The 12983-nt window shown below is 32.7% G+C and overlaps 1 protein-coding gene across 1 annotated transcript in view; it reads right to left on the reverse strand.

The window, feature by feature from the left end:
* Positions 1–694: 694 nt before the first annotated feature.
* Positions 695–12983, reverse strand: part of LOC139519124 (acetylcholine receptor subunit alpha-type acr-16-like) — a 50839-nt gene continuing 38550 nt past the window's right edge. The window contains exons 3-6 of the mRNA XM_071310940.1: positions 10515–10559; positions 6643–6755; positions 1789–2324; positions 695–1333 (exon numbers count right to left, since the gene is read on the reverse strand). Of these exons, the coding sequence (XP_071167041.1) occupies positions 747–1333; positions 1789–2324; positions 6643–6755; positions 10515–10559 (1281 nt within the window). The 3' untranslated portion in view covers positions 695–746. The remainder of the gene's footprint in view (positions 1334–1788; positions 2325–6642; positions 6756–10514; positions 10560–12983) is intronic.

Consider the following 12983-nt stretch of genomic DNA (forward strand, 5'->3'; position numbering starts at 1 on the left):
TATTGTGATTTTAGTATTATTGTTTGTACAAATGTATGTTGGTAATTTTCTTTTGTAAATTTAATTTCGACTTATGAGTTCAAATGTCCCTCTGGTATCTTTCACCCTTTCGCCTCTCTTTTAGTTAGCCTGACCAAAGAAGGAAACTGGAACTGTTGCATAAAAGGTTTTTTGTAATATACATTTCGTTCATTATGTCAGAATATAAACCTACACCTCGTTAAAAGTCGATGAACACCTTATTTTCTTCATATTCGATTAATATCTGCATAGATTGTAAGATTACGATTATTACCGTTTTCAATTTAGTTTCTATTGTTATTTTGAATATAATTGTAAACTAATTGGCTCATTATCAAGAATCTTTTTTTTTGTGTAGCGTTAACTAGTGCTTAACAACCTGGGAATTGCCTTCATTAACAAGCATTTTGTCAGCCGAACAATGACAAATTGTCTCGACCAATTATTCGACAAAAGCATTGGAATGTCGCTCAATAAATGCATAACAGGAACGACGATATTGTCAATTGCATAGAAAAAAATCACCAGTGTACGTTAGCATTTATTGAAGATTAACAAATAAATAGCCAAAAAAAAAAATCGCAAAAAAAAAGTTTTCATGATTATTTGTCTACCACATGTATGATCAGTTTAAACTTGAGACGGTTAGAGATGAAAATTATAAAAAACAATATTTGTTACAAATACATTTATTACAGTAAAGACGGTCCAATGTACAGCTGGTGTTACAATTGAATATTTTTTGTCATTGGACTTATAACAAGTAAGACAATGGTCGATGTTCCGGTGATGGCAAGAAAAACACAAAAACTTAATCTGTCTACTACTCTCGCTACTTCCTGCCATTCATGGATAGCTCTTCTTTCATTTATTGAATTATCATGAATATGCATGACTTGTTTAAAGTATGTCAGAAGTTCTTTATCAAAGGTAGATTTATAAACATTAGTGTTATTTATATTCACATTCTGATTCATGACGTCTGTTAATGTTTCGTTGGTGACGTCATTTAAATCCACGTGATTTATATTTGTGTGCCCATGGCGACCAATGTCATTTTGGATTAAAGCATCGCTTTCATGTGATGGGTACATAAAGTTACGTTCTGGAGTATAGTTTGTTGCATGACTAAAATTCATTTGATTGTCCAAACGGATATTCATACAAAGTATTTTAGCAGTAAGCCTCGCAAATGTCTTGATTACAGAAGGTGGACCTTTGGCAAGTGCTCCTCGATGATGAATATTTAATACAAACACAGAGAATACAACTGATAATCCACTCATTGACATTATCACAGTCAGGTATATTCCTGGAAAACAAATCAAGATAATGGTTGGTTGATTTAGACAATAAGAATAAGCTCCAGCATCAAACTTATAGTTTTAGCCAAAACCAGTATATCATAACAGGTGGTGTTACATCATTTAAGTTGTATTATTGTCTATTTTCATTGTGTAATGTCGACCCTTTAACTAAAAGTGCAAGTTCTTGATTGGTTGATATTTGTAAACTTTTGTGTATATCTCTTTTAAATATAATTAAGTATTTATTGTATTATATTAATAGCAATGAAATTATTCATAAAAATTTCTGAATTAATTCTAAAAATTTGAAATCATTTACACTGAAATATATTAAAATTTCTACCATGACATGATGAGTTTAGATATTTGAAACGACTCGCACACATTTAAAAGTACCGACCGCATGTATTAGTACTGGTTGATTTATTCTAACAGAACCACACACACAAACCTTGCTTACCTATTAGCGGTATATATTCGGACGTAGGTGGCATATTTTCCGCAATTAAAAGCATGAAGACGGAAAACGCCAATAGTACAGTCAATCCTAGGGTAACCTTTTCCCCTGATTCGGGAGGAAGCAGAAAACCTGTTAATGTTAACAGTGACAACAACACACATGGAATAATAACATTAAAAGCATAGTATAATACACGTCTACGTAGGTGTAGATAAAATGTAACATCAGGAAATGGTTCCGGACAACACGGATATACTTTTACATTCCGTACTGCTTTAGTATCTATTAATGTCCATTCGCCATTGTCAACATAATTAGAAAGATCTACGTCTAAAGTCCGATTAGTAACATCTACTTGAAATCCATCATAGGCCCATGAACCAAGTTTTAATGTGCATATCTGGTCATCAAAAGGAAAATACGTTATATCCATTTTACATGAACTACGCATGCGTACAATTGGTGGCCAGAAAACATTGCCATTACTTCCAACCATTGCTAAACTTTTCATATAACCTTTGCTATGACTGTCAACACTGAAAAATATAACATGTTGCATAAATGTTTAACTATCTATTATGCATTAACTACGGTAAGTGATCAACGTGTTTTCACTTGCAAATTGTAAAATAACAAAAGTACCGAAGAAAATTGAATTGAAAAGTCCCACATCAAACGAATTGATATCACAAATGTGAATCAAACAATCATTCGTTACATTTCTTTGTACTGGTTTTTGTTTGTTAATACTATACAATATAACAGAATATGTAACCGTTTGTCAAAGCTTTGCGTAGTTTTTGGATTCGTTTGAGTTGGTGTTTTGTTTATGCCCGCGTCACACTGTCCCAATTTTTACGCCGAGGACACCACGATAATGGAAATTTTCAAAATCGGGACTGATCGTATCCAGATCGGGCTATTCGTAGTGCCATCTTTAACCATCTTTTACCATCGGCCACTTTTTCTAGCCTTCGGGGAAAACTTCGGGAAGAGTTCTAATTTTTTTAACATGTTAAAAAATCCCCGAAGGTGCGTCCGATGTTGAGGGTTCGTATTGAGTTCGGTTCACCATCCTCACCATCGTAATGTCACCGGGAATGCATCTTTGCACATCGTATTGCATTCGTGTTTCCATCGTTTCCATCGGGCAGTTTTGACATTACGATGTCTACACGAATGAATCACGAAGATACCCGAAGGTCTTACGATGGCAACACGACTTCGTGAAGACCTCGTAATCCAGTCGTGTTGCCATCGAATAAAAGTACGAAGGCGACAAGATGGAACTACGACGGCAATAAATCCAGCTAAATGTAAGTTAATTTTCGCGCTAAAATACATTTAAAGTGCCATGCGCGATATGCACTGGTCAGTCTAATACGACAGTAAAGAAAGACGTTCACAAAACATGGAGCTCATATCATATGATTCTATGAGAACAAGAAAGGCGACAGCGTTGTTTCTATTAATTCAAATGGAACAAGAAGAGCAGCTATTACAGGCTCAGGATTTACTTTTACAAGAAAAATATTATTTTTTGTCAATTTTTCATATTAAGTAACATAATGAAAATCATAAACGCGCCTCGTACACCAACACTGCAGGTACACGTATATAGGGAAACCAACTTTTTCTTCATTATTCTAATTTTTTAGGTATCGTCTGAGTTGTTGTCACACGAATGTACTCTATAACCATTTTGTTTTCTATATGTCATATTTTGCCGCATTTGTTGCTTTCCCCACATCCTTCCTTTTGTCTATATTATTATGATATTCTCCTGGAAAGAGCTCTTTTTGAATAAAAGGGATCAACGAACCCATTATTACCTTTAAGATATACACATGGAAAAAAGTATTGCAACACCTTGATTTGTTAAAACTTGAAAAATCAGCCTCTTTTTTTGGATGAAATATAATAAAATATGTGTATAATATTATTGAAACATAGTTTATGATAACATTGGCATTGAAACGAACAAAAATGTTTGAAAAAAAATGATTTATATAACCACAATTTTAATAACAAAATGAAGTGTTTTTTGTACAAAAAATTCATTTTACAACTTTTACTGTAGTCGAACTTTACAATGTCAGACATTTCAAAATTAATCTTCAGATGACTGTTCACATCATGGTTGATCGTTATATGCCAAAAAATTAGTACTTTGTGCGAAGCCTCCATTCAAACGGATAACCGCATCTTAACGTCTTCTGATTCCTGCCATAAATCGACTAATTTGTTGCTAAGGTAGCAGCAACCATTTCTGATGAAGGGCATTGTTTATTTCATGATGTGTTTGAACTGGGGTATCCTTTCGCGCACTTTCCGCCCAATAGTGTCCCATATATGCTCGATATGGTTCAAAGTCGGGCTACGATCGGGCCAAAGAAGATGAACCAAATTCCATTTGAACATTGGATCTTCCTCCACGATGCTAATTTCCAACTTTGGCGGGCTCTGCACTACATTAGATACGGAAAACTGTGTGTCTGTTCGTTAGCAGAGGTCTCCGAAATGGTCTTATCGCACGATAACCAGTAGCGATGAGTTGATCTCGAACAGTTCTTGTTAAAAGGCTCCTGTATGGCCACCACTCTCTTTTTAGGATTGTCTTGTATGCAATGGGTTTCCTTCTGACCAACCTTCATTATGCTTGATTTTCTCTAGCAAATGGTATAGGGGGTCTTCATTATCTCGGAAGGTCTTTAACCGCGTTTATAGCCTGATTTTTATTCTCAAAACGACTTATAGTGGAATGGTGATGACCAACAATACGTGCAGTTGTTACAGCGACATCCCTGCTTCTCTTATGCTGATAATCTGCCATCTTGCTGCAGTTAAGAGTTGTCAGGGACCCATTACAAGGTGTCAATCACATAACTTTAAAAACTTGGTTATTTAAAGTGTTGAAAACAATGAGGGTAAAAACATCTGTTTTGCTGTTTACGGGTACAGTAGCTGCATGTGCAAATAAAAACTTATCGAGTCGATATTTATTGATTAAACTCAGGTGATACTTAAATAATGTTTAACTAGTTCTATTTTACCAAATTATATCACAAAAAAATAAAGAGTGTTTTTTTTTAATTTCATTTTGGTGTTGCAATACTTTTTTCCATGTGTATAGATCAGTAAACATGGGCATAATTATGGGTGATTATTCAGACTAGTGCACACATTTTACAGTTCAAACAAGGCAATGTCGAGCGTGGCATCCCCTCGTATGTAACATATTGGGGACAAATATGGACCGTGCACTATATTTGTATATGACACATGCAGAAAATGGTAAATTGAATATGCATATATTTATAAACTATTTTTTTAGAAATCAACCAAAACATTCAGTAACTGGAAATACCTTTAATATTGTCTTTAGAACCAGCAGGTAAAAAAATGAGCAACCAATTTCCTGTGTATTATGCTATTTCAAGGAGAAAAAACAAGTCCATCTGCATGACCTTGACCTTTGGCCTTGAACGTAAAAAATGTCAGATCATTACAAGGAGGAACATATACCAAATGTGGTTAAAATCTTTTGAAGCATATTGGTTTTAGAGTGTCCACAAGGGTGATATTGCCTTGTATTACAACTGCCACTGTGACCTTGACCTATGAACTTTAAAGTCAATAGCGCTTAAGATATTCTTAACGAGAAACACCATACAAAGTTTTGATCATTTTGGTTCTAGAGTGTCCATAACAATTTCATCTACACGCAACTTACACGTAGAAGCCGAGGGGATAATAAACTAAGTTTTATAAGAATTAGACAAAAAGATCGATTTCCCGCCATGCATGGCAGACTTGTACATACGATATGTTGTCGAAATTCTGTTCGTATCTTTTAGACATCGTATGACCATCGCACCATCATCGTAATTCATCGTTTAGCCTTCGTAATCCATCGTTTAGCCTTCGTGATCCATCGTTAAGGCTTCGGCTGAGATATGAAGCTTAAATACCCGTCTTCGGTTAACCTTCGTATGTCCATCTTTTGCTATCGTATATAATTTCGGCACCATCGTATAGACTTCGTTATTCATCGTACTTGCTTCGGTCACTTGTTGGTATTTTAACGAGATCGGGACCAACTTCGTACGAACTTACAATTTTCGCATTCGGGTGTCCATCGTATATAAAAATCGGGACAGTGTGACGCGGGCATTATAGATGTTCATAAAATTTGAAATATTGCAATAATGAAATAAAACTTAAGTATTAATACTGAACATAAAATAGCGAATAGAATGCAGAACAATTATTGATACAAAATTGCAGTTTTGATTGTTTGCTCTGTACATTTAAACTGCTTCAATTGAAAACGACTGAATCACTACTATATAACATTTACAGACATCTTACACATAGGAATTGTTGAATTACATGACTGTGACCATATGTCTATGGCTAAATTCACTAGCTAGACATGTTTGTGGTCTTAGATCTCCAGAAACCAGTATTTAAGTCCAATCTGTATTTTAACCATGTGTCTTATTCCAAATTGCAACAATTAAGATTAAACATGGATGGCGATACATGCACATCAATTGACGCTTACGTATCATTTAGACTACTCATTGAGTGTCTAGCAATTTTCTCTGATTTAATCTTAACTTATTGTTTAAACAAACTAGTTTAATTACATGTATAAATCTCTGACCAAAACAAAATAAATACGTTAAATTTGCATGTGTTTATTCATATTGGGATCACTCTGTTACAATATCAAAACAACAAAGCTGAAAACCATTCTGATGTCAAGTTAAGATGTTTATTCATTTACAAGTCCTAATCGACAACAAGTACAATTCACCAATAGGTGGGATGAAATAACCAGAAACTCACCTGTTGTACAAAATGATATCAGGGAGCCATATTAAGTCACATGGTATTCTCAGTATTTTGATGTGTTTAAATTCAGTATCGTTATCCCATCTAAGTTTATGGTCCAACCATTCCTTAAATAAATACAAGAACATTAAAAAAAATATAAGTATATTATTCCCGCCTATATATCATGTATATGGGGACGAAGTCCCCTATTATGGTAGAAAAATAAAAAAAAAAAAAAAAATCGGGAAAATTTCCCAAATTTTTCAATATACTAATGAACTGAAAATCGTTCAAACTTTTTTTTCATACTTTTTTAAATCCCCGCATTTGCGCAGAAAATGTACTTCCTTTTCCGGTCTTGTTTGGATAAGAGCTTAAATAAAATATATATTTATCAGTCTAGTAAAATATGGGATTGCCACTCAATACCAATTCATTTCTAATAATTGTTTGATATGATTAAAACGTTACATGATCAGTCAGGGGCATTACTTAAACAAGTAACTTTTAAAATTACCTATACAAGTAATGTTGAAAACGAGGCTATTTTAAATATTACTTATTTAAGTAATTTTTCTAAATATTATTTTTATAGGTATCCAATTATACAGATTTAACTAGCTTTAACAAATTTTCACAGTCATCTGGTTATTTTACCCATGAAATACAATATCTAATCCTTCTGAAACACTAATTGCCTTTCTGACGCACTTATCTTTCATATCGATGCTTCTGGGTCAAAGATTGGTCTCTTGGGACTTTTAAAATACCGTTTTCCTTGAAAATCTTGAAATTAGACATATATAAATAGATAGAAACTTGTGATTTAAATAAGACTTAAAGTTATTTATAATTTGTAACCCAAAACAATTACATATGCTCCTTAAATAAGTGTTATTACTGATTATTTCAAAGATGTATAAAATAACGTATTCAAGTAATATTTTTGTCGTTATTCTTAAAGTAACCCTTTACCTCTATACTCCTCTCAAATTTAATAAATTCTTAATTTTATGATATAAAATTATGTAAATATTCATGAAAACTACATTAAGTCCATGCTTCTATTGAAATTTAAAATAACTCTATTGAGTAATTTTATAATTTTTAAAAACAAAAATTACCTATATAAGTAACTAAAAAAACTAACTTGTTTAAGTAACGCCCCTGACTGATGATGAAAGCGTTTCTTTGTTTACATTGATTATGACGTCATAACTTAAATAACGTCACAACTAAATCCATAACAACAGAACCAAAATCGGAAACGTTTCTTCTTTTTTAAAACATGTTTGAATTTGAAAAACATAATTCATACAAACTTCGTTCCCATTCACAGGTAATACCTGCCTCATCTTATGGGGACGAAGTCCCCTATTACAATAGAAAAATCAAAAATAAATTGCATTGTACTAATGAACTTAAAATCGTTCAATTTTTTTTTTGTCGCTTTTATTATTCCCGCATTTGCGTAGAACGCAGAAATCTACTTCCTTCTTCCGGTCTCGTTGTCGTGATACTTTTAGTAGTCTAATAAAATATAGGAACTCGAGGAACACAATAACAATATTTCATTTTAAATAATTCTTTGCCTTTGATATGAATTAACGTTACCTGATGCATTGCGTTTCTTTATTTACATTGAACATGACGTAATAACTTAAATAACGTCACAAGTAAAATCCCTAACAACAGAACCAAAATCGGAAACGTTACGGTATTTCCGTTTTTTTTTTTTTTTTTTAACAAATATGTAAGTTACAAAACAAAATTCATACAGACTTCGTCCCCACTTACAGGTAATGCCTGCCTCATACTATTTCTGTAGTCATTTTTTACTCATTCTAATAAGATGACTTTGCTGTTTAAAGTCGCTCTTGTCTTCCATTGTATTAATCAATAGGGCTGACACGAAGAATGATTTGTTTGGTACTTGTTATGCAGACTAGAGACTGGTATCAGGCTTACTGTGATTTATTTGAAAAGTTCTGTAGACACATGAGGATGTAATGTAATGCTAGTTAATCTTAACCTGGAACTCAATATATTAGCTGGCAATATTTATTTAGACATTCGATTTGAGACAATCATGATAATATATGCAAGTTTCCGCCATTTTTCATTTGCTGCTAATTAGTTTTTTTCTCTGTCGTTGTTTCATGAATAAACAAAGGAACTTTAAAACTTATGAAGACGACGAAAATTCAACAACAACACTAAATAGAAAACTTAGCCATAGCTATAAAGTGACCCCACCAACAACTGGGGTGATCTCAAGAGAGAAGGAAGACACAAAATTTGTGTCTATATTTATGAGGAATTAAAGTGTTTGTCTTTTTTTTTGGTCTTTTTCAGATTAGTAATTATATATCTATAACTTCAGGTACATGGAAAATCACCGTTTTTTATACATGATTGTATCATTCTTGTATGTCCCGTTGAATAAACCTGGAATGTGACCCACCAAATCAGACTAATAGAATTACTATTCAATTAGCAACGTCATGTGTGCCACGGGCGGAAAATTATCTGCTTACCCTACCGCATCACCCATGATCATCCCTTACATGTATTTGTAGTGAAATCTGTGTTGCTCGTTTTTTACATGACTCATCTTTTATAGTTGATTTTAAACAAAATCTTCAGTCATTATTACACCGTTTTAGTTTCGTTGTAATATAAATGCAAAACAATGTATGTTAAGAAAATCAGAAACATTTGACGGGTACCATTTCTAAGATGTATGTTCACACAATTTAGTCTGCTGAATCCAAATTATTTTCACATAAACCTATTATGTCTTTAATGCATCATTTTCCCCCTGACAATGCCTGCACCAAATCAGAAATATGTATATGGCAGTTGTTTTACCTTGTTCCGTTGATTGAATGCGTTTGATATTTTCGGTTTTTATGAACTTCTCCTTTTCGAATTTTCAATGAAGTTCGGTATTCTTGTTATAATTTGTACTAAAAATTGAACATAAAAACTTCGAATTACAATGAAATATGCATCATTAATATCAAAACACCCCATTCATAGAGAAATCATCAAGTAGAAATAAGCATATAGCATCAGTATAAAAATCCCTTTTCAAAAGAATATTACAATATCAATATATCTTAGAAGTCATATACGAAATCAGTAACGTAAGTGCATTCTGCTACATGTTTGCATTCAAAGTTAAGAAGCTGAAAGGATGTTATTTAAAAGTTGAAACAATGAAAATTTTTATCGAAAAAAATTCAGAGAACAGCGACTACAAAATAATATAACCACTTCCATAGTAACAGCTTTTTTATCTGTAAACTTTAAATGAAAAACCACTTTAGCATATTTGAAGAAAAATCATTTGAAAGTTTTCTATAGAAGGTCTTCTGAGTCGTTCAACTTGATTTTATCAACCTGCAACATTAATTTAAAAATATACATGCCATTTAAATAGATTTCCAATATATATGGATATTGAATCCCTAGAATAAGCATGTATACCATGTATTTACTCCAATGGTCATATTACTTATAATTGTCTACATATTCATTAAAAAAATATATCATGATTGTTTTTTGTAGAAAATACTTACTTACCCAGTCGACTCAGAGATCTCATCCCTTTTTGGAAATAATGCGATTCCTACAGTGCTTGTTTTTATTCAACTTAGTTTGTTTTGTCTTTATGGACTAATGAGATTTGAATATTTGTAAGACGATTTATTTTGTGTATTATTATATAAGGTTATTTTTATCTGCTGTGGTGGACTTCTATAGGCAAGGTCAATGTTTGATATACACTAGACGATTTATATTTTAAGTTATTTTTCTAAACGTGAAAGTTTCGAAAATGAGTTGAGTGAAAAGTCAGTTGGTTTACAGAATTTTCGTACCTGATCAAGCCAAATATTTGTTGTAAGTACTTGATTCTTTTCATCCTGAAAATAAATAAAAATAATAGCATGAACAAGTAAAATAAAAAAAATAAAAATCTCCGTCGCAAATTAAAAACGGAAATCCCCTATCAAATGGCAAAATAAAAAGCCCAAACGCATCAAAAGAATAAATAACAACTATCATATTCCTTACATGGTACAGACATTTTCTTATGTACATAATTCTGGATAAATATATATTTATATGCCTACAAAGTCGAATTGAAATTCAAATACATGATATAAAAACTAAACAGCTTCAAACGATATAAATCCTTGGTTTTCAGTTTATTTTTATATAACAGACGATAGATATCTAGTGGTGCCCAGTTTATTTATGACCTTTCCTTGAACATGATATCAACAACGTTAAACAACAGACAGCATGCTATTAATACAAATATCGCATTTCTGAAATCTCCATACTTATAGAACTAAATTAATACTGTGAACTCTAAACTACCCTTCATTACTGTCTGACAATGAGTGGATTTGAACATTAGTGACCATACAACCTGTCATTATTGTTATTTAGTCTCTAATAATCAAACCACCAAACCCTTCTGGTGGTATTCTTTATCAACTAGAGGGTATACTTAGTTTCCTGTCCTGTGTCGAGACCAGCTGCTTCAAAACCTAATTCTATATAATTTCAGAAGAATTACTATTGGAAACAAAACAAAACTCTCTTTTGAAGTTGTTCTACTATTGGCCTTAGTCTAAGACATAGTTTAAACCTTTATATGTGTTTGAGATTCATCTTAGATAGGTAAACTTGCGATGTTGTTCCTTAGTGCACAGGGCATAATATTTTATAAAATGTAAATATACGTATGGTCTAACATAGTATATTTTTCTTTGGCATATTCATAAACCTCTAAAGTAAGAAAATAGTCTTAATATTTTATTTGTACCGCCTTACGATTCAATTTAGTTCGGCACCAGTGTGTCTATTTATGTCGTCTGGGGACAGAATATTGTAAAAGCAAAATAACAAAAACTTCGCGAAAAATTCAAAACGAAAAGTACCTAATCAAATGGCGTAATCAAAAGTTAAATAAAGGCAACAGTAGTATACCGCTGTTCAAAACTCATAAATCCATGGACAAAAAACAAAATCGGGGTAAAAACTGAAACCGAGGGAAACGCATTAAATATATGAGGATAACAACGACACACCACTAAAATGTAACACACAAAGAAACGGACAAAGCATCAGACAAAATCCCACGAGAATAACAAATATAACACCAATGCCAAATACATGAATTTGGGATAGACAAGTACCGTGACACATCTTATCGCAATGTGAAATTACTCTAAAAAATAAGAGAAAACAAACGACGCAACGTTAAAATGTAACACACACAGAAACGAACAATAATATAACAATGGCCATATTCCTGACTTGGTACGGGACATTTTTAAAGGAAAAAATGGTGGGTTGAACCTGGTTATGTATCAAACGAATAGATATCAATTGCTATTTTTCTGACTTAGTAAAGGCATTTTATGGTGTAGGAAATCGCGGATTAAACCTGGATTTTTAGCTCAATGACAAGCAAGAGGGAATATATGCAATAAAAAAAAAAACTAAAACGCCGAGAAAATGTATCTGGTACACAACATTGTTATTTAGAGAAAAAACAGTATTACTGCCTCAAGATGATTAACCGACAAACCATGGCATTGGAAAATCGTATATGTCGGAAAAAATGTTTATTGAAGAGAAGGAAGCCGGGTAGTTAAGCTTTCTGTTCTTGCAGATGGTCTGACTGGGTGTTATATGTACAACAAGTCAATGTCGTTATCTTATATAACCTGTGTATTATATAATGTTTGGACACTTTTAAAGATAAGGCCTGCCAGAATACATAAACTTTACCAACAGGTATTGATATAATCATAAAGTTAGCCACGGATATTTGTTTTTCAAACCTACGGAACATGTATATGTAGATAGTTACACATTACTTTTATTTGTCCAGGGGCGAAAGATACCAGAGTGACACTAAAACACATAGTCATAGATCGAACTAAACTGATAGCGCCGTGACTAAAAAAAGATACGGGAAATACGGGACTTTACAATATTTGTCAGCAGGACGATCCTGCACCTGAACGCGGGCCTCAGCTGGCCATAAACAAAAAACAATCATGACTTTAATAAAAATGTGCATCACAATTAACTCCAAAACATATGAATGAACTAAAATTTTAAAAAAATGCAAGACTAACAAAAGTCAGGGGCTTATCAAAATAAAACCTTTTTCTTCAATATAATTAATCAGAATCAAAAAACAGAATATACTTTGATGAATGCTTTTTCACTTTGTTTATGGGTAATTACTCAGTGAACAAAATAAATATACAAATGGCGTTCATTAGCCATGAACCGGAACATGACAACATAATTAGCCTTTAATA

Source organism: Mytilus edulis, chromosome 4 (genome assembly GCF_963676685.1).
Source record: "Mytilus edulis chromosome 4, xbMytEdul2.2, whole genome shotgun sequence".
NCBI classification, from domain to species: domain Eukaryota; kingdom Metazoa; phylum Mollusca; class Bivalvia; order Mytilida; family Mytilidae; genus Mytilus; species Mytilus edulis.